At 48.6% G+C, this 22,800-nt stretch overlaps 1 protein-coding gene and 2 long non-coding RNA genes across 4 annotated transcripts in view; 1 reads left to right on the plus strand and 2 right to left on the minus strand.

Moving 5' to 3' along the window:
* The window catches only part of Xrra1 (X-ray radiation resistance associated 1), a 75,521-nt gene that overhangs the window by 43,334 nt on the left and 9,387 nt on the right, over positions 1–22,800 (plus strand). For both annotated transcript variants that reach the window (XM_006982155.4, XM_042279776.2), the window contains 4 exons: positions 14,297–14,425; positions 15,022–15,227; positions 18,085–18,125; positions 21,745–21,870. In XM_006982155.4, coding sequence (XP_006982217.1) covers positions 14,297–14,425; positions 15,022–15,227; positions 18,085–18,125; positions 21,745–21,870 — 502 coding nt within the window. The remainder of the gene's footprint in view (positions 1–14,296; positions 14,426–15,021; positions 15,228–18,084; positions 18,126–21,744; positions 21,871–22,800) is intronic.
* LOC143267867 (uncharacterized) lies at positions 6,742–11,561 on the minus strand. Its single transcript, XR_013043506.1, has 2 exons — positions 10,732–11,561; positions 6,742–9,894 (listed from the first exon to the last, which is right to left on the minus strand). It is a non-coding gene; the product is annotated as an uncharacterized LOC143267867 (long non-coding RNA).
* On the minus strand, positions 20,220–21,755 carry LOC143267866 (uncharacterized). The gene is made up of 2 exons (XR_013043501.1): positions 21,335–21,755; positions 20,220–21,006 (listed from the first exon to the last, which is right to left on the minus strand). It is a non-coding gene; the product is annotated as an uncharacterized LOC143267866 (long non-coding RNA).

Below are 22,800 nucleotides of genomic sequence, written 5' to 3' on the forward strand. Positions count from 1 at the left end.
TCTCTACACTCCCATTAGGACAGGTGCTTTGCATCATCAGGCCTTCACCTGGCCCAGTCCCCCAGTGGGTTGTGTTTGCTTGTCTGGGTTCTCAGGACAGAGCTTATGCCAGAGGCAATAATGCTTAGGGCTACACTCCCTCATCTCATAGGGAGTCAGTTGAAACAAAGCTTTTCTCAAAGAGGTGCTTTCTCTGACAGAAAAGAAAGCTTTACTCCTGGATAGTTCTGTCCTGCCCTGGCTGGGTTCTTTCCCCGGACAGCGTTCTGACTCAACAGCACAACTGCTTCAGACACAGATCAGCTTTACTGTTTTCCCAGAAAGGTCCTTACTCTGATAGAAAGCTTTTCTCACATTTCTTTTTGCAGCTGTGGACCTGTCAACGCAGGACTTGTAGGAAAGTGGACAACTGTGCTGTTCCCACCAGCTTTAGCTTGCTTTATTCATTAGCAATCTTCCCCTGGGTCCTGCACCTTCCTGCCTCAGCTCTGTGCTCCAGGAAGTTCACAACTGCAGGAACCCTAGTATCCCCAAAATGAGGTAGAGACAAGTCAAATAGCTTCCCCAAGTTTACAAAACTAGTTTCTCAACAGAGCCAAGATTTGCGTCAAGTTTTTCTGACTCTAGAGGCAGAAGCTGCAGTCATCATCATGGCTTCTCATATAGGCTGATCATATTCCAAGGCCCAGCTCCTATCCCATTTCCCCTCTTTTCTAAGCATCAGGCAAACTGAAGGTCTTCCTAGTTAGTCTAGTACCTGACTTGTCTGTTGTGACCTGGGCAACCTAAACATGTGTCTTTACAGAAGGTGGATAGATGGCTGGTACATCTGACCTCTCCATGAGGGCCAGGAGCACTCTCAGAGCAGGGGCTATGATCTCATCTCTGATCTGCAGCAGCTAGACAAGAATCTGGTGCTTCCCTATAATCTGTAGTCAGTTGATGTTGACCAATAGAGATATTGATGGTGACAGTCCTCCTGATGGTGATCATTACCATGGTGAAAGATAAGGGGACAGTGACAGTGGTGAGGCAGTTTGTTAGTTACTCCAGGGGTTCGGGATAATAGTGATCATTGGATTTAGGGTTTCATTAGTTAGGATTATTTTGTTTTCAAACTGGGTTTCACAAATGCAGTTCAAACTAACTGAGAAAAATGAACCATTAGTGGTATCATGTGCCTATAATATCAGTATGTAAGAGGTTGAGACAGGAGGATCATGGGAGTTCAAGGTCAACCTGGGTTACACAGTGAGACCTTGTCTCCTGTACAAAAGAAAAAGGAGGAGTGAAGAGTTGATTCAACAGTTAAAAGCACCATGTTGCTCTTGCATCAAGGACCTGGGTTAGTTCTCAACACCCGCAAGGCAGCTCACAATCATTTGTAACTCCAGTTCCATAGGATCAATGCCCTCTTCTGGCCTCCATGGGCACAGCATACATGTGGTGGACAGACAAAGCAACCATACACATTAAAAATGATCGTTTTTAAAAGGAAAGGGAAAGGTGTAGCTGGAGTTTTTCTGGCTGGCCCACAGTCAGGACAAATCTCTCTCACCCTCCAGTCCTGCATCCACTCAGACCCAACCAAGTAAACACACAGAGACTTATATTGCTTACAAACTGTATGGCCGTGGCAGGCTTCTTGTTATCTAGTTCTTCTATCTTAAATTAACCCATTTCTATTAGTCTATACTTTGCCATGTGGCTCGTGGCTTACCAGTACCTTACATCTCGCTTGTCATGGTGGCAGCTGGCAGTGTCTCTCTGCCTCAGCCTTCCACTTCCCAGCATTCTCCTCTCTCCTTGTCCCGCCTATACTTCCTGCCTGGCTATTGGCCAACCAGTGTTTTATTTATTAACCAATCAGAGCAACACATTTGACATACAGAACATCCCACAGCAGAAAGGGCCCTATTAATCTGGAAAGTCCTAAAAATGAATCTGCAGGATTTGTGTGCTGGGCATTGGGGACAGGATGTGTCAGGGTTCTGGGTGTCTTTCTTTTCCTTGGTCGCATATGCAACGTCTATTAGGGTGCCTGTCACCTGCTCTTAGACACCTGCACACAGCTTCGCTTGCCTCTGTGCTGACTTCATCTGAAGGTAGGCTTTCTCTGTGAGAGGACATGTCTCAGTCAGACTCACAAAAAAGTATTGCAATTAGAGAGTCCGCTTGCCCTGAGTAGAGAGAGGCCATCATTCATATTCTATTATGGAAAAACTTCAGAAATGTACAAAGGAAAGTTATGGCTTGAGTATGTAATGTCCCCTCGGATGGCTTCTGTACTGAAGGGTAGGTCCCCAGCTGGTGGGGCTGTTCTGGGAGGTGCCAAAACTTCGGGAAGTAAGGCCTCGCTGCAGAAAGTCACCTCCTGGGGAAGGTGCTTGGGGTATCGTGCATCCCTCCCATTCTTGCCTCTGATTCCAGCCCTTCCCGAGGTTGGTAATCTGTGCCACAGACTCCCATCAGCATGATTCCCTCTCACTGTAATCCCAGAATCAAGAGAATCAGGACCACCAATAGCCAAAACAACGCTTCTTCCCTTGGAGTTTCTTCTCGCGGGTGTTTGTCACAGCAGTGGACAAACCACTTAACCAGACAGAGAGTAAATGGTGAAATGAGCCCCTGTTCCTCCCACCCAGTATTAGCCCCAGACAGTTGTGAGGTCATGGCAGTCTGTTACAGCTATGCCCCTACCATAGCCTATTGTAGATTATTCTAAATAAATAATGTATCCAGCTATAAATGAATCTACTCAAAAATGAATCAGCAGATTCATGTACTATCTATAAATACTCAATATATGCTTCGAGAGATAAGGGCTCTTTTAAAACTCAGAGCCAACAAACCTTATTCCACCTCCAGCCTCACCACTGATAAGTAGAGAGAAGTAGTTACAGAAATCTCAGGACGATGCTGGAGCACATGGAGCAGAGGGGCATGAAAGAACCAAGGAAGGAGGGCTGACCGTCAGCTGTTGGAAGCTAACTCTCGTGGACTGGAGCCAGGAGTCTGCGTCTGCCATGGACATTAGAGAGGCTGCTGCTCTGATTCTAGCCCTGCTGCCTCGACACTTGTCATTGTCACGGTTCCTGTGCTATCAGAAGCCAGGCAGAGGATTTACCTTCCACTCTCCTGGGCTCCATAGAGGCTTACCAGATCCTTCAATCGATAGCACTTCGCTAGAAACCAGTTTAAAAAGTCAGGTTAGCATGTATAGTTAAGCTCTGCCGTGCAGAGCTGAGCACAGAGGCAAGGGGTGAAGGCTGACAGCATGGAGCCAGCTGTCTGGTATGTCCACCCCTTGGAGCCCTAATATCCATCTCCTCTCTCCATATTTAATTCGCACACAACGGTAATAATCACTATAGGCTTCATGTAACGTACATTTGAAGACACTCACCCTCCTCCACAATGGGCTGAGATGTAGTTCCATCAGCTACTGTATATATCTCTGAATAACTATTTCCATAGAAATTTAGGAGCCAGGCATGGTAGCAATTGCCTGTAATTCCATCACTTGGGAGGGAAATGTAGGAGGATTGAGAGTTCAGTGCTAGCCTGAACTACACCATGAATTTGATGTCAGCGTCAGCTACACAGTGCGACTGTCTCAAAAAAAGAAAAAACAACACATTTGGATGTTTTATAACCTGAAAACTAAGTTACAAAGTCAGTGATCACCTAGCAACTTATATGTGCAATGCACATACACATACTCATATGTGTGCATAAAACCAGAAAGAGCCAGGTGGGGGTGGTGCACGCCTTTAATCCCAGCACTGGGGAGGCAGAGGCAGGTGGACCTTTGTGAATTCAAGGCCAGCCTGGTCTACAAACTGAGTTCCAGGACAGCTAGGACTGTTACACAGAGAAACCCTGTCTCCAAAAACCAAAAACCAAAAACCAAAACAAAACAAAACATTCATAATTACTGCAGTCATTTTTGTAGGCTAATTTTTCTTTGGGCTGCCAGTTCACAAAAAAAAAAAATGACATGGAGACTTTATTAATTATGAAAGCTCAGCCTTAGCTTAGGCTTGTTTCTAACTAGCTCTTATAACTTAAATTAACCCATATTTTTAATCTACATTCTTTCACATGCTTGTTACCTCATTTCCATTATGCCCATCCTGGTTATTCTGAAATCCTGCCTAGCTATTGGCCATTTAGCTTTTTATTAAACCAATCACAGTGACATATCTTCACACAGTGTAAGGAATATTCCACAACACATCTTTCTTACTTGGTCAGGTCATAGTGGATATTTATAATTTTCCCGTCACCCCTTTAAGGTCCTGTTCCTGTCAGCCAGCAGCCTCAGCCGTTACAGCTCTTCACTCCCAAAGAGACTGAGCACTGGACGTCTCATTTTTCAGGGGCTCCTGTGGTTTTCTAGTAACTCTTTCTAAATGTCATAGACTCTCTAAGGGGAGACCAACAATTCACGAACTCCAAAGGCAGTATTTTGGGTCTTCAAGGAAAACAACAGTATATTTACTTTTGATAATTACTCATATCGTCAAGGGCAAGTCCCCTCTTCAATGAAACAAGAAACCCAAGTGTCTGGTAACAATATTAGCTTCTAGTTCAGTGAGACTATTCTTGTGAACCCCCAGGGAGCACCTCTCTTGAGAAGACAGACCTCTAAGTCAGAAGCACCTGAAATGGGACCATCAGGATGGCTCAGTGTTTAAAGAACTCCACAAGCCTGCTGACCTGAGTTCAATCCCTGGAAGCCATATAAAGGGAGAAGGAAAGAACTAACTCCAAAAAGTTGGCCTCTTACCTCCACATACATGCTGTGGCACATGCATGCACACACACACACACACACACACACACACACACACACACACACACACACACACACACACACACAGAGCCCAAAGCTGCAGAAATACCATTATTATCCCACTATCAGATATCATTGAGAGGATACTTCCACTTCCCTCTGCTAATCCCTAGGTCCTATGAGAATGCTAACGAAAACCAGCGTCATGGATTGCTGATTTAAGTGATGTACCCACTGTACAGCAAGTCCAAGCTTCAGTTTCCCCAACTCTTCATACCTGGTAACTGAGTCAAAAAGGCTATTTCGCCAGAAGATTCTCTGCAGGCAGTAGAATAGGAAACACCCCAAATCTGTCTCCTCAGCTGGCAACACGTGCATTGGCAGAATCTGTCTCAGGAGACCACTGGGGAACTCTGGGACCTGCTGGAGACATACCTTCCAGAGGAAGAAGGCTTAGCCATCAGACTGCTGATGATCTTTTATTTCAGCTCTTTCCCCGGTAGCTGGAACCATCCCCAGTCACACATATCCTTTGGAATGTAACTACGAATAGCTTGCAGTTGCCAGAGTGGGCAGAAAGGTCGCTACTCTCCAAGTGTGGGAGCTCTGTGCTGTGACCACTGACTGCTACTTCGGATCCAGAAAGGCACAGGGTCAGAAAAGATCTGAGAAGACCTTACATCTGTATCTCAGAATGATCCTTGCCATGAAGACAGCCTATAAAAATCATAAAAACAAACCAACCCCATCACACCTTGATGGGAAGAGCGTAACCTCCAGGGCTATCACTTCAGCAGATCCCAACTTCAGTCTTCCACCAAAAATCCAACCTGTAGAACATGGGGGCTGTTACAGTGAAAAACTAAACACACAGAACTATCTCTCAGGAAGATCTGAAGGAAGATCTTCTAGAGAAAAAATATAACTGTGGTAAGGATGCCCACAGAGCTAACAGGATAAGGGGGAAGTCAAGAAAATGGCATACAAGCAAAATAGAAATAATAGTGGAGAGGGAACCTGAAAAGAAGACAAAAATTCTACAACCAGAATTTAGTGAAGTGAAAAGCTCATCAGAGGAATTCGGGCAGATTTGAGCAGCCGAAGAAAGAATTTAATACAATTAAATGTATCAAGTCTGAGAAATAAGAGGATGACCTCTGTAAAGCCGGAGGGATCTGAAGATACTGTCAAGCAAATCCATCTGTGTTCTGTGGAAGCCCTGGAAGAGGGAGGGGGAAGCTGGGAGAAGGAGAGGAGGGAAGGGGGTGGGAGGGGGGAAGGAACGACTGAGGGAGGGAGGGAGATTTTTTGAAGACAGAATGACCCCAAACTTCCCAAGTTTGCGTGAATGTAAACATCTGTGAAGCTCAGGGAGGTTCGTGCACACACTACAATCAGTGTCAAAGAGAAAGAGAATTTGAACCAGCACAAGGGAAGTGACTCCTCGCGTGCGAGGGAGGCTCACTGAGACTATCAGCGATTCCCAGCAACTGTGGCAGCCAGAAGGCACAAGTCTGCCATGTTCAGAGTGCTGAAAGAAGAACTGCCAACCAAGAGTCCTGTGTCCAGCAAAGCCACCCTTCCCGGGGCTGGAGAGATGGCTTGAGTACATGCTACTCTTGCAGAGGACCCAACTTTGATTCCTAGCAGCCATGCCCAACAGCTTTCAACAGCCTGCTGGACTCCAGCTTCAGGGAATTCAATGCTTTCTGGCCCCTGTGGGTACCTGCATTCACATGTGTACACACACACACACACACACACACACACACACACACACACACACACACACACACACTGTCTTTGGTAAGGGAGAAATGAAGACATTTCAAGATAAGCCAAAGCTAAATGAACTCATGGCCTCTAGACCAGCTCTATAGGAAGTGTTAGGAGGGCGTGGCCCGAGCTAGGGATGAGCCAACCCTAGACAGAAACCCAAGCCGTAAGCAGAAACAAAGATTGTATTTAGGTCAATGCACAGTCAACACAGTATTGCTGTAATAATATCGCAGTTCCAGCTGTAGAACGCTGTGGGCCGAGAAGGCAAATCTGTGTCCCAAACTCTGTAGGATCACTTTAATAGGGACAAACGCTTGCTCCTCCTATCTGAAGGAAGGGATGTATTGCAGCCAGTCTGTCACTGCTGGGCTGCTTGAACTCCTGGAAAGGGTGCCTTTGGGGTGACCTCTGCTGTTGGCAGATGATGCACAGTGTGCTTTGATGAGGGGAAGTGCATAGTCTTCCTCCCTGCTGTGGAGGCCAGTTGGTCGCCTGACATTCACAGAATTAGGTCACCTTGTCCATCTCATCACTGGGATCTCTGCAGTGTATACACCCACAGAGGACAGAAATAACCTTCTACCCTCCATTCATGGTTCACTCCAAACCACCAGTTAGCAGGGGTTCACTCTTTTTTTATACAAGCTTTTATTATCCACCCGCTGCCTGGGAAAGGTCTGTACTTCTGTCTCTCCAAGCAAGCAAATGGACAATTGGGCGCATCACTCTAAGCTTTACTGCTGTGTAGAGCCATACCATGACAGCTCATTTTTCACTGATGTTAGCATATCATACAGAATCATTTTCAAGTACAGTGGAGGCATTTTCCCAGGCTAGCTGGTGCTAAGGCTTTAGTTGTGAGTTGATGGTAGACATTGGCACAGCTGGAATAGGTACCACGGGAATTCAGACTTTCTGAAACTGACCTTAAATAATGCTTTTCCCAGACACAGAAAGACAAATACTGCAATATCTCACTCATACATGGAATCTAAAATAATCGATCCCAGTTGGGAATTGAGCTCTGTTGGTAAAGTGAATACCTGGCATGCGCAAAGCCCTGGGTTCAAACCCCGCCCCCGCCCCCCCTCCCCCCCACCCCCGCATTGCATACACTAGGTGTGGTGGGTAGCACACACCTATGATCCCAGCACATGGGAAGCGGAGCCAAGAGGATCAGAAGTCCAAGAATGCACTGTGAATTTGAGGCCAGCCTGGGATACATGAGATCCTGTTTCCAAAAAGGAGGCATGGCTCAGTGGGTGAAGTCAGTATGTGTCTGTGTGCCCACCTGTAACTCTAACACTGGGGCGGGGGTAGAATCAGATGGCCTCCAGGGACTCACCAGCCAGCCTTCCCCACACAGTGACCTCCAGGTTCAGTGAGAGACCCTGTCTCCAAAAAAAAAAAAAAAAGTGGAGAGTGATAGAAACTCCCGACATGGACCTCTGCCCCTGCCTCCACATACACAGATTTTGAAAAAGTTAACTCACAGAAGCTGAGAGTAGAGTAAAATCAAGGCTGAGAAAGTTGGGAGAGGAGAATGAGGAGAGGTGGATCAACAAGCATTAAGCGCTAGGTATATAGGCCACCTGAGTTCTCATGTTCCATTGCCCACTAGGATAAGTTATATTACACAGATGACAAGAATGTGCTGTGTAGCTAAAAAAAAGAAGAAGAAAGAAAGAAGAAACTAGAAGGAAAGATTGGAATATTTTTATCATAAACAGTATGTGTTTGAGAAAATAGATGTGTGTATGCTGATTCGAACATTATACAATGTATATTATCAAAGCATTGCACAGTGCTCCATAAATACACGCATTTTAAATGTGCCCATTATTTTAAAAGGCACATTTCTGTCACTAGATGAGTCCGTTCTGTCAGACATCTGGTCCATGATGAATGACTCATGTCACATGGCCATTTTGTGTCTTGTGTGTAGCTCAGTCTTTGCCAGCACACAGTATGAGCCAAAAACTGATTTTCAAAAGAAAATAATGATCGAGACAAGGGCAATATTTTGCTCTTAGTGGTTTCCACTATTTTTTACCTCCAAAGGGTTCCATTTATAGCATAACTTGCCATTCATCACCCAAACCATAATGTATTTGAGCAAGAATAAAAGAATAGTTATTCTTTGAGAAAATGGAGAAATTCAAGCTTCCCTTGAAAAACAGGAAGCCTGGCCACCCTCCCTGTCTGTGTGACACGTCTGTTGCTATGGGACTTTAGCATCCGGGTGGGCTGAGCGACCAGTCCAGCAGAAGAGCAGTTCTCAACCTGCCGAAGAACCTTGTCATGGAGACTGGTGGTCTTGAGACTAGTCAGTGTACTTTCTGGAACCCAAAGGGACCAGCGAAGCATTGTGCCTTTTTCTTAGCTACAGGTGGTACAAAGTCCAAGAGGTACAGCCCAACATGTCCCAGATAGCTAAACGCCAAGGAAATTAAGCAAGGTGACAGTCTCTAGAATTCTTGTGCTTTACCTCTAGCCTGTGACACACGTGAGCTTTACTGAGCCATCTGGCGGGGTGTGTGTGTGTGGGGGGGGTGGCTTTCTTATCACCACGTCCAGTCAGCATGATATTTTCTGTGGGACATCAAAATACTGAAAATCCCTGTGGATCGATATGATAGGGCTTGAAGTCTGTGTGGCCCTGACAGTAGAGGACACAGGAATACTGTTGTCCCTGTCCGATTAAGACAAACTATTTCTGGAAGTCCTTTTTTTTTTTTTTTTTTTTTTTTTTTTTTTTGGTTTTTCGAGACAGGGTTTCTCTGTAGCTTTGGAGCCTGTCCTGGACTAGCTCTGTAGACCAGGCTAGCCTCGAACTCACAGAGATCCGCCTGGCTCTGCCTCCCAAGTGCTGGGATTAAAGGCATGCGCCACCACTGCCCAGCTTCTGGAAGTCCTTTTAACTGATAAAGAGGAGGATCCATTTCCAGGTTCTCAGATTCCAAGTGCCACAAGCTCTGTTGATTTACCAGAGAAAGATTTCACATCTGCAACAGCAGCTGGAGTTGGAGTCACCAGCGTGTTAAGATCGCATAGTCTACAGTCATTCTTCAGGGTCTGACGTGTGCACACGCCGATGAGCAAGGAGCACTTCACAGAAATGCCATACGATTCCATGGCCTCCGTGCTCCTACGCGCCCATGCTGCCAGCACTCTCTGCAGTGACCTCAGGATGTCGGTGGAATTTCCAGTTTCCTGTTAGAGAGGCTCTAGAGCTTCAAGGCGGCATTTTCCGTCGTAACGGCCCACCCGTTGGTTGTTGAGTAGACAAGTCCGGGTGTTCTGTCATCTGATTCAAACTGTGGGGAGAAGGACAGGCGGGCCGAGTTTGTGGACTTCCTCCGACTCCCGACCCCACACTGACTGGGGCCCCTGTGCCTGTCACACTCTCACCAGGCAGCAGGTGCTGTCTGATGGTTTGTGCACGTCCTCTTTAACCCCGCAGCGCTGCTTGCTGCGGACGGGGGGGGGGGGGGGGGGGGGCGCGTTCTGGGGGGGGATGCTCAGCGTGGCCCTACAGTCATAGAAGCGCGAAAGGAGCTGGTACGAGGCAAGAACTTGCTTTTCTATTTCATTTAAGCCCAATTCTGTCTAATTTAAATGCAAATACATGACCGGATGAGATGTCCCAACTCTCCCTTTAAACAACTTAAATCATTTTTTTTTCTTGTCAGATTGAGAGTCTCTGGCTATCTACAGTGTAGATTCTACATGGATAATTCCGAACCTAAATCCAATTACAGTAACTGAAATTATTGGAAATTATCTGTAGTGCACACCACCTCCTAGGGTTTGGTCCTTCAATGCCCTAACCTTTACCCACAGACGTTCTATTAGGCTCCCTTCTGTGGCACACCATGGACCTGAGGTTTGGGACCCTTCACTGGCACTGGCAATGGACTGTCACTCCTGCAGTGGGCAGACAGCCCTGGGGAAAGCAGCCTCTGGGTCACCGCCTAAAACCAAGTCCCATAAGTCCTCACAGCTTATTAGTTGGGGGCACTGTAAAGTAGACTGTTTTAAAATGTGTATTTTGCCTGGATTTCCTCTTTTATGCCAGGGAAGTTGGCTCACATCACTTGTCTTGACACCATAAACCTTTCCATGCATTTGGCCAGTTGCCCAGGAATACTCACTGTGGCTATTTTCTGATGGTTCTGATGACACAGATTTGAGGTACAGCTTTCCAAACTCTCTGTCTCTTTTCACCCCAAGACAGCTTTCCTGCCTGTGGGATGAGAAGGGCTCTGACTGGCTCACACCCTCCTGAGGGTGGACATCCCTTAGCGTCTCCGATTCTCACTGGATGCTCTACCGTCATCACGCTCTGGGTTTTGATCCTCCAGACTGTTACGTCACAACTCAATTCCCACAAGATCAGCAAACGCCCTTGAGGCTGCCCAGCCGCCTAGCTTCAGTTCTCTCTTGGGGGTTGAGGTTCTGTGCACTCCCTCCTGGGGCCTCCAGCTCTCTTGCGAGTTTAAAACGATGCACGTTTCCTCTTTGCACAGTACTCCTCACTCTAAGTGTTGTCCACGGGAAGCACTGTTGCGTAAAGAACAGCCAGTCCCTTCCAGTGCTTCCTCATGTGTTAGTTGGCATGTGTCACCATGGCAGAGCACCCCAAAGAAACAACGGGAGAGAAAGAAGGCTTATTTAGGCCACGCTTTCGAAGGCCTGATCCGTGGTCACTTGTTTCTGGCTATGGCCAGGCCGACTGTCTTGAAGGAGAGTGTCTTGGGGCACATGCGGCAGTTAGGAAGCAAAGAGAGAGAACATGGCGAAGGGACCAGGGACAAGTTATACCCTATTTTTAGTAGTGACCTACTCTTTGCAACAAGGTTTCACATCCTGGAGTTTCCACAGCCGCTCCATGATGCCATCAGCTGGCACCAAGCATTCAGCACACGGTCCTTGGCGGGTGTTTTCTGTCCAAATAGAAACTCATTGCCCAACACATAAGAGCTGCAGAGTAAATGTGCTTCTGTCTGCAACAGGGGGTTGTTGAAATCATTGTGCTTTGAGAGCTGCGGGGCTCTTGACATAAGAGAAATGACCTCCACGTATGACTGGAGGGTCTGGGTTCAGAGACACTCAGCACCAGAAGTCAAGGGCTGTCACAGCAGGCACACTTCCTGAACTAGAGCTCTGGGCTCCCTATGCTGGGGGGGAGAGGGGGAGTGTCTAGGCATCTGCTGAGAAGTATGCTTTCCTCTGGCTGAATCCAACCACCAGGATTGTGTGCACTTAGCATCTAAAAGACATTGGTCTACCCAATTCTAGCAGACAGTAAAATCCATTTCCCAGGCAAGGGACAATACCAATGACATTTCTAGCACGAAGAGCTGGAAACTTCTGCTTCTCCATCCCTGGTAAACTTCAGAGAGTTCATCTGGTGAGACTGAGAGCTGCAGCTGTGGCTGGCTTTTCCTACTAGGTCCCATGACACCGTCTCTGTCTGTCTGTCTGTCTGTCTGTCTCTCTTGCTCTCCCTCTTCCTCCTCCTCTCCCGCCCAAAGCTTCATTTATAACTGGGGTTCTTTGGATTGATTTGTCATGGGAGCGCACATGCTCTAGCACACGTGTGCAGGTCAGAGAGCAACTTGTGGAAGTTGCTTCCCTCCTACTTCGTGGGTTCCTGGAGTCAGACTCAGGCTGTCAGGCTTGGCGGCAGGAGCAGTTACCCGCTCAGCCATCTCACTGGCCCCTGTCCCTCTTTTGAGACATTTACTTTATGTCTGTGTTTTCTCTAGGGCAGACTTTAAGAAAGCAGGGTAGTATTGCTGTCACAGGAACGAGCGGAACCACCTTGCTGTGACAGTGCTTAAGAGGAATGTCTGAAGGCCCGACTCCTAGTGCGTTTCTCCCTGGAGTAGAATGAAGAGCTGCTGTGGCTTCCTGGCTATTTGGTCGAGTAGAGATTCAGATTCAGAGTGCCAGTGCCCTTTCTAAATGATCTGCCCTGGCCCTTGTTCGGTCAGAGCATGGAACTCACCAGCAGAAAAGGCTGTCAGTTCTACAGTAAGGCCCCACGGCGGGAATTCCTTGTAAGAACACCCAGGAACCTCACAACTGCACCTTAAAGACAGACAGGATCCATGTTAAGATTGTAGGTCCGAGGACTGGAGAGCAGCCCAGAATTCTCTCTCAGCTCTGTGTCCACTCCTCTCCGTGACTCTGCCCATGTATCCTCACAGGCGAACCGTGTGTCTCTGGGCCCTGCTGCAGGAAACAGCTGCACGGAGCTACAGAGCCAGAGTTGACTTCTTTCTGTTGTTTTCCTCTCACAGAGGTTAAAATCATGAGAATTCTTCTCATTCTTTATTAATTCACTTAATCGTTGCCTTTCCTGCGCCACCTCCCCCCCCCACTTCAGTTAGAGCAATTGTCTTGTTGTGGGCAGTGCCTCATGCCTCCTCCATGGGACTGGAAATGCCTTGAAATGGGAGAGTGTCCTTTCTCTCCCAGTACCAGCAGCATAAATTCCTGCTAAGGAAATTCCTGAGGGAGGGAGCGATCGTATTCCTCGCCGTGTCCCCCTGTGAAACTTAAGGTGTATGTGTATGTTCCAGGGCCTTCATTTTTCATTAGTCCTCAGAATTTTGGACACCCTTCTTCCCCCTCCTCTCAGACCCACCCCAACTTTTTACCTACTTTTGAATTCACCTACTTCTGCCAAGCTCTGTCTAGACCAGGCAGCAAGGGCCTCTTCATCTCCTCACCCTCTAATCCACACGGAACTTAAAGATGGGGCCAGAAGAGGAGGCGGTGGTGGGAAAGGTCTGGGCTTGGGAATCCGGAAGGACTAAGCTCTAGTTTGAGCTCTGCCACTCTGTGGCTATGAGACTCTGGCAGGTTACCGAGCTTCCTGATGAAAAGCAGGTGGACAGTGCCTCTGCACCGACCCCTGCGAAGACTGCATGAAGTCGCTTATCACAGTGCAGGAGTGAAGTAGGACTGGAGAAATGTTGCTCAGCCTGTCTCTTGCCTGTGTGCTTATAGCTCATGCATGGAATGTGTGTTTGTGCGTGCACAGCTGTTTCTGTTTTGTGTGGATGAAATGGAATGTGCAGGGAGGGACGAAACTGTGTCATCTGCCCATGTGTCTTTAGAGCAACCTAGGCCTCATCCACTTGGAAACATGAGGTCATATTAACAGTCACACCTAAAATGCCTCCACTTCCTGTCCACCTGTGTACATCAGGACCTCAGCCTCTTGAATCCCACTCTCAGGTATTTGGGGAATTCTTCAAGGAAACCTTGATGGCACAGCCATGTTCCAAGCCAAGAGCATATCGTTCCCATGGTTACCAATCCTCAGGGTGAGTGACAAAAGATTCTCAGGAGTCTGCCTTTGGCCAGAATTGTACAGTGCACCATCTGCGGCATTACCTCTACAATTTGGTCTTGCTTCATTCACCCTGGTGTTGCCCATCAGCACAGCCCGGTGACCCTACTACCCCAGCACAGCCCAGTGTCGGTGAAACTGTCTCCATGCAGTGGCCTGTGTAGACAAGCAGGACTTGAGGGCGGGGTCAGTGGGCGGGAGCCGTACCTGCTGCTCACCTCTAAATGGACCCCTTGCAGGCACTAGGGAAGTTTGGAAGCTGGTTAATCGTCCTGGTCAGGTCCCTGTCTTCCTGGGGATGGTGGCTCTCATTCTCTGCTTTCACTCAGAACAAAAGATCTCTGTGCCCACAGGGAGGCATCCGTGTCATCACTGACAAGCAAGAAGTACATCCTGAGGTTCCCAGCACTGGAGACCCTGATGCTGGATGACAACAAACTGTCCAATCCCAGCTGCTTTGCCAGCCTGGCTGGGCTCAGGAGGTAATGTCACAGCCCTCCTCTGCACCATCCCCAACCCCAGGGGGGGCTCACACCCTGAGTGCTGCATTCAGGCTACACAGTATGGGGTGAAGTCCGAGCTCCACCATGTGTGTGTGCTGTGTGGCCTTGGGCAAGTGAGTTCTCTCTCTGAACTTAGCTTGACAGAGAAATGCAACATCAGTAAGGTTTTTTTCTAGTCATGTGCAGGATTAGCCACTACCCAGGGTAGAACCCTGGCCACCACCACCACCACCCCCCACACAAAGAACTTCAGTTGCCAGATTCTGTGTATTTGACAAGGATCTCTAAAATATTTCTTTTGATTTTAGTTACTATTTACCGAATACTACTTGGTGCCCAGATGTTTACATATTGTCTCATTTAAGTCTTCATAGAGCTTTAGAGATTAATAAACCTTATCCCCATTATAAGGTGAGGCCACTGAGCCCCAGAGAAGGTAAGTCCCCCTCATCTCAAGGCTACACAACAGGTGTCCACGTCCAGGCCTGAATCCCTGTGTGTTCCCCAGCTTGCTCAGTAACACCCCAGAGATCACATCACTGCTGTGATTCTGAATTTACTTTCCTTAATTGAAGACTGAAGAAATTGAGCCTGGACCAAAACAAGATTTTCCGGATCCCGTACCTACAACAGGTTCAGCTCTGTGATGGATCGGGGGACTGGGTTACAGAGGGGCCAAACCCCCAGAAAGAGCTGCAGACCCAGACGTGGATATTTGAGACCCCGGATGAGCAACCAAATTATACTGTACTGCCCATGAAGAAGGACGTGGACCGCACAGGTGAGCCATGTCCTTTGTTCCGATGCCCGCTCCATCAGGGAGTGGGCTTCGGGGGTTGGTTCTGGGAGTGTTCTAAATGAACTGCTTAGACTTCCCAACTAGTTCTGTCAGGTGAGACGCTTTCAAACTCCAACTAAAAGTAGATCATGTTTTAAAATCTCATCTATTAAGAAACTCAGAAGTCAGGCAAGCCTGTGGCATACCCATGTCCTTAAGGGCTTCAGGCCTTTCCAGCCTCTTTGGGCATAGCTTGTCCTGTTTAGCTGGTTCCTACTGGGTTCTCAGGATGGCTCCACAGTTCCAAGAGTCACATCTGCATGTTATCCTCCAGAGGCACAAAGGAAGATTGTGAGCTGCCATGTGGGTGCTGGAAATTGAACCCAGGTCCTCTGAAAGAGCAGCCAGTGCTCCTAACCACTGAGCCATCTCTCCAGGCTGTTTTTGGGGTCATTTAAAGTCCTCTCAGGAGTGCTCTGTTGTTTCCAAGGCTGAGACCGTGACCATCTGTCATTAGATGTGTTCCTGGGTTTTTATCTCTTTTTATGCTATCATTGATGCCGTTGCTTTTTATATTTCAGTCCCACTCACTTGTTGCTAGTACACAGACATTTTGAACTCATGCCTAGCAACGACATTTCCAAATTCATTTCTGTCTTCTAGTCACTTACAGGCTCTCTTGATTCTTTTTGTTCATGGTGGTAGCATCGATATATGACACCTGTTTTGTCTCCTCTTTTCCTATTGTAAGAGTTCTAAGCACCTTTTTATTGCTATACTGGCTGACCCAAACAATATGGTGTTGAATAGAAGCCATGATGGCCTGGGTGGTAGTGGTGCACGCCTTTAATCCCAGCACTTGGGAGGCAGAGCCAGGCAGATCTCTGTGAATTCGAGGCCAGCCTGCAGCCTGGTCTACAGAGCGAGTTCCAAGATAGGCTCCAAAGCTACACAGAGAAACCCTGTCTCAGAAAAAAAAAAAAAAAAAAAAAAAAAGAAGCCATGATGGGAATTTTTCTTTCTTAGGAGGAAAGTGTTGAGTATTTCAAAAGTATATTAGCTGTATATATATTTGTAGATGTCTTGTATCATCAAATTTAAAGAAATCTGCATATATTCCTAGTTTGCTGAGAGGTGTTTTTTTTTTTTTTCCTGTGAATCAGTGTTGAATTTTATTTCTTTTTAAAAAACATCTATTGGGCTGGGCAGTGGTGGCATATTCCTTTAATCCCAGCATTCGGAAGGCAGAGGCAGGCAGATAATCAGTGAGTTCAAGGCCAGCCTGGTCTACAGAGAAAGTTCTAGGACAAGTTCCAAAGTTACAGAGAAACCCTGTCTCGGGGGAAAAAAAAATCTAGTGGGCTGGTAATTACATGTATTCATTTTTAGTGGTGGGAAGGTGAAAAAAAAATTTGAGACCGAGTCTTACCATGTCTGTCTGGCTGACCTGGAACTCAGAGATGTGCCTGCCTCTGCCTGTCTCTCCAGTACTGAGATTAAAGACATGCACCACCAACCTGTACAACAGACGGAGGAGCTGGGGTCCCATGTTTCTTCATCTGAAGGGTTGAGAGAACTTCGGATGGACTTCTCAGTGTTGAGTCAGTCTTGCGTTCCCGGGACAAGACCCCTGCTGGCCATGATGGTCCAGGAATTGAATTTGCTGACATTGTGTGGAGGGATTTGACATCCATGTCCAGGAGGTGATTGGTGTAATGTCTTCCTCTGTGCTGGTGTTCCTGTGAGGACTGTCAGTCAAGGCTGTGTTTGCCTCACGAGTTCAGGGGTGTTCAGTGTTCACTGCTCTTCTGTTTCCTGGGAAAGTTTGATACTGCCTCACTTCTTAAGTGTTGGAAGACAATGTTATGAAGCCACCAGAGCCTGGAGTTTGCTTTGTGTGAAGAGGTTGGAATCAGGAAAGTTAGAATCTTGGAGGAGGGGCCTCTTAGTCTTTAGACCTAAGACTTAGACCCAAGAAAGATCTGCTGCTGAATTTCCTGTATCTGTGAGCTCAGCTGGCCTTGCAGAGCTCAGACAGATCTTTGAAGAGAGGACCCGCCAAATGGGTCAGAATTGGGCTGCTTTATGCATGTGGAAAATGTGCCATTTGGATTCACATGCTAACCAAAGTAAAGCTTCCATTTTTGCCATCCCCAGGAATCACAGCAGCTAGGGAAGCAAGGGAACCCCCCCCCCCCCCCGGCTGTCCAAGTCCTCACAGCAGCCACCTCCTTGTCATTCTCTGACAGACTGGCTGTTCGCTGGCTAACCCTTCCCCAGTCCCTGCTTTACTGCCCCAAGGGGACTGTTCCGTGCAAGTGCTTTTCCCCCTACTCCTATGTTTACTTTCACGTGACCTTTCTCATCCATCCCGCCACGGATATGAGGGAGGGGCCCAGGCACCAGGGGAAGGAGAGTGCTGCCGGATGAACTCATTCTGCAGCCTCTTCCCTACCTCAGCTGTTCTCGGCTCCTCGATGGGATGTCTGTTCTCTACCTCTCTCTTATGAGGTAGCTGGTTAGCTTTCCGCTCCATGCAGGCTTCCCGGCACCAGGGCTAGAAAGAGCTTGCATGTTGCAAAGTTAGGCTGAAGGTCCGTGTGACTGACACACTGTGAGTGAGCAGAAGGGCAGCATGAGCTGGGGTGGGAAACGACGGGAGACGTGGGGAGGGGACCAGCCACTCGGGCCTCCGCAGCCTGGCTAAGGGGTTGGTTTTGGTCCCATCAGATCCTTTTCGGCGTTAGCCCTGGAAGCTGTCTGGGGGGCACCGGAGTACACGGAAGGGAAGATGCCCAGACCGGACCCCTCCGAGGTCAGGTGATCTCACCGCCTTTCCTCCGTCTCTTTGTCGTTTCAGAGGTCGTGTTCTCATCTTACCCTGGATTTTCAACCTCAGAGGTAGGCAGAACTGCTACTTCATGTTTGTGTTTGTTTGTTGTCCTTCTAGGGATCGAACCCACGGCCTTACACTGACAGGGCAAGGGCTGTCCCTGAGCTACACTTGCAGCCTCACCTGGATTCTTTCTCACCCGATACAGTGAAAAGTCTTATCAATAGTTGTACTCCGATGACAAAGAATGACAAGGGCATTAAATAGTGACAAGTTAACAGAGCCACAGAGACGATTCTGTAGGTCACACTAAGTAAACACATCTTTGCCGAGCACCTACGACGGGTCAGCCCTGTGCTGCTGACGTTGGGGAGGTGCTGGGGGAACTGACTAGGCCCTGACCTCAGTGCTCACAGACTCACTCCCAGGCCTTCAGATACTGTTCAGTAGAGTGCAGTGACAGCCACTGCCCTGAGTGATAACTGGGACTGCCAGGATGGAGCTCACAAGAGCCCCTCACAGAGGCCTCAGAAAGTAGATTTCCGGTGAGTTACAGTGCTGCCCAGACCTGAGCCTCGCTGTCAAAGGTGTACCGTTCGATTTTGTCAACACAGAAGGCTGGTTTTTGACTCAGGGCAGAGCTCACTAACCAAGCTCATGGAGACTGACACATGTAGACTAAATATTGATGCATCCAATTGCAATTAGCTGTGCATGTCTACACCCAGCCAGCCCATGTGCTTGAGAGATAAGCCGGCTCCTCACAGATATGACTGTGAGAAATTGGACTGGTTAACTACATCTGTGCAACAAAACCACTGACTGACTTCAGTTCAGCCGATCACGTCCTAAAATTCTTGGAGCTAGCAAAGCGGTTCTGCTGGCTGTGCAGGCCAGCTGGGAACTGAGCTTCCAAGGGGAGGGCATGCCCTGGCTCTCCACACCATCTTTACACCCTGGTCATAACAACAGGGCAGTTTCAGGTCTCAAGAGAGCAAGCAAGCATGGAGGAGTATGAAACTCAAATGTGTCACATTGGCCACATTCGATTGTCAAAGCATATTAGAGGGACAGGGTGACATTAGAGCACACTAACCAGCCCGGAGTTTAAGGTCAAGTTTAGGGAGAGAATTCCTGAGAAAACTGCCCTCACTTTAGGTGCCAGTCAGGAAGGAGGAAAGAAGACAGTAAGTTATCCACACTGTGATCACCTAGCTACAAATCTGGGAGTCCCCACAACCCCCCGAGGGTCAATAATTTTCTAGAACTCAGAGAACCTGAGAAAGGGCCGTTCGCAAACAACTACAGTAGTAATAGAAAGGAGAAAAAACGAGGCCAGCAAAGTGAGAAGGCGGCTCATGAGGGGAGACCGGAAGGCCCCATCTGTACAACTTCTGCACCCTCCCAACACCTCAAAGTTCTTACCGACCAGGAAGCTCTTCTGAGCCTCAACGCACAGCTTTGTAGAGGGTCTTCTCAGATGCGTGTTTGAACTCAGAGCCCTCCCCTCCAACCCGGCCTGACCAGCTCCCCCCCCTTCCTCATCCCATTAGTAGAATGGAAATGTGGTTCAAGGAACCCTGGCTAACAGACAAACCATCACTTAGGAAATTCTCAGGGCTTTAGAAGCTCAATGCCAGGAGTCTGGGGCAGAAACCAGATCAATTCTTCACCACAAGGCAGCGAGTGAGTACATACCATGACTGTCTTTCTGGGTTTGGGTTACCTCACTCAGGATGATTTTTTGTGTAGAAACGGCAGCTGCTCATTTGAGTGGGCAGTGTCAAGGGTCACACTGCAAAAGGACATTCCCATTGGATGGCAGGGCCTATGGCCGGGGATGTGCCTTGGAAATCAATGACAGTTGGCAGGATGGTCAGTGCTCTCAGCTCAGTCCCTGGAAACCTAGAAGGTGAATTGGTGGTAGAGATGTTCATGGGTCTCTCTCTCTGTAAACGTCAGATTCATGTCCCTCTAGGAGGCGGCCAGTCATGCCCTCGGCTCAGTGTCCTCTGAGCCTGGTTCTCTGGGGTTTCCTGGTCTGTGCTCTACTCTGACTTGCCCCTTTCTGCTTACCCAGTCTTGCCCCAGTTCTGACGCTGGAGGGTCCTAACAGGCCAGACTCCTGCCACTTCCTTCCTCAGAAGTCCAGGGAGACAAGCGGTGGTCAAGGAAATAATTTATTATGCTGTGTACCCACACTGAGAAGAAATGGGGCACCAGGGGCTAACCCCTGTCCTTGGGCTACTGAGAGGAGCCCAGGCTATGCAGGGGAAGGACAAAAGACAGTGTGGTGGGGTCGTAAGTATACACAGTCCATCAGTCTTGGTCCATCTCTGAGTGGCTCATGGCTTCAGGTCTGGTTCTGGAGGTTCTGTGGTCTCTCAAAAAATTACTGCTTGGAGGTGGGGTTGGCTCAGTCATGAGATGACCATTCCCAACTCAAGGGGCAGCCTCCACTACCTTATGGGGTAATTGCTTCTCCCTCTGTTCCCATGGTGGAGTAATCTGCCTGCAGGCTGTGTCTAGAATCTTGAAGATGTCTTAATTATTCTTAGTGTCTTGTGCCTTGAAGGATGATGGGAGAGGTCAGGTAAGTTTAGGGCTGATCTTCTGTGGCCGGTTTTTAGATGGATACCCCTTAAATATGTATGTGTGGGGTTGAGCAGGGATGTGACCCCAAGCTGAGAGTTGCACAGGAGAGAGCCATGGTCCCCTAAGGGGCCAGAGGCAGCCCTTCAGTCCTGTCACAGGGCTGAAAAGTAGAGGAGACTGCTGTGTGCTGTCACTCTGCCCCCGGCTCCATCAGATTGCAGGGTGACCTGGACCAGAGGAGCCGTGGAGGTTTCCCAAAGTATCACTCATCTGTGTTTACCTCACGCTGGCCAGTCTCATATGTGTGACTTCACAAAATATTTGGCCCAAAGTAGATGCTGCACACATGTTCATCTGTCGAAGAAGGGGCAGTAGAGCGATTGTGTCAAGATCATACAGCAGTTAGTGGCCCTTGGGACATCTGGCTCATCTTAGCCCAATGTCTACCCTCCTCATGCCCTTTGACTCCATGTAAGTGTCTGGCATGGTTAATCCGTCAGTCTCAGGTGTGTGCTCGGTCCTACATTGGCCCTGAGCACTCGGGGCTGGAGGGGAGCCATCCCATCATCAGGCTGAGCCTAGCTCAGGTTGGTCAGGACTTAGCCCTTGTTCACCCTGAATGGGAACTGGGGGCTGAGGACCTGGGTGCTGGGAGTCCCCGTTCAGTCCCCTTCCGCCCTACCTCTTCCGGCCAAGGCGACTGATCGCCTTTATCAGTACAAACACTTCCTCTACCTTCGGGGGACATTTCAGCTGAGCTGCACAGACGGGGTGACCAGGGCCAAGGCGCCTCGGGGCTGGGGCTGGAGAAAGGGCAGGAGCCTCTGGGGTCTGCAGCATTCCTGGAGTCTGTGGCCCCAGAGAACCTGAAATTGGAACTTGGGATACTGGAGAATTAGCTCGTGTGACCTCAAAGAACATGGAGTCAGAATTCTGGCCTTTGTGACCCCAGATGTCTCTTTGGCCAGACGCTCTTACAGGTCTTTTCTCCACACCCAACAGAAAGAGCATTTGGCTGCTGCCAGCCTCAAAGCCTTTTCTTTTTTTAATCATTGTGACACTTTGACTCTGACTTTTTTTTTCCCTTCTAAGACAGCCAAGATATGTTCCCTTCCTCCCATATTTGAGATTCTTCCCGTGAAGTCACTGAAAGCGAGGAACCAGACACTGGCCCCACCTTTCCCAGAGCTCAGATACCTTAGCCTGGCCTACAACAAGGTAACTAACCGCCTTTGCTCTCTCCTTGGGGCACGGAGGGGAGAGATGTGACCCGTTCTGGCCTGAAGTCCAGCAATTTCTTCCCTGTATGCAAGTGTGTGTTCCTGGCTCTCAGGGTAGGGAGGGTTATTTGGCACTTGCCACGTACTAGCCTCTGTGCTAGGCACTGGGAGTAACGGAAGACACCAGATGCCAACATCAGGCCTCCACACACACATGCACAGGCAAGTGCACCCACACATGAAGAGAGAAATCCACTCCTGGCCATAGTTTTGTTCTTTTCTACCTTTAGTTCTGTCATTTTGAAACTGTTAGCAGGGGCAGCTGCATTTAGCACACGTCTACCTACCATGCGGTCCAATTGTGAATCACCTCCCTCTGCTTCTGATAATACTCCTTGTATTGCGGTCTTCTTTGTCTGATTCTAACATGGCTGTGGCACCTTCAAATGCTTCCTCTTCACATGGTCTGTCTCTGTCTCTACCCTTGCACTGCAGCCTGCCATCTGTACTCAAGCGCATCCCTTTCAGATCACAGAGACTTGATCTTTGCTGGGCTGTGAGGGTGGTTCTCTGCTGTTCCCATCTGCAGCTCCCATTAGCACTTCTGCCTCCCAGGAGACTGCTGTTGCTTGTTCCTTGGCGCTTGCCAGACCAAGGTAGGAACCCAAGGTGGGCTACAACCTCAGTCTTGGGCAGCACTGTGGCCCTGCATCTCCGAGACAGGCGTTCTCATGGTCCTACTGTGCAGATTTCTACTGTGCACGACCTCAGGAGTAGCAAGTGCTCCCTCTCCCAGATGCCATGCTTAGGACTGGCTGTTCCTTCTGGGCAGCAGGGGGCCACTGCCTCTCCTGCAAGGGCAGCTCTTCTCCAGGCACACGGTATGCCACACGGTGCCGTGCCTCGATGAGGCTTTCTGTGGTCCTCT

This window comes from Peromyscus maniculatus, chromosome 1 (assembly GCF_049852395.1).
Source record: "Peromyscus maniculatus bairdii isolate BWxNUB_F1_BW_parent chromosome 1, HU_Pman_BW_mat_3.1, whole genome shotgun sequence".
Taxonomy (NCBI): Eukaryota; Metazoa; Chordata; class Mammalia; order Rodentia; family Cricetidae; genus Peromyscus; species Peromyscus maniculatus.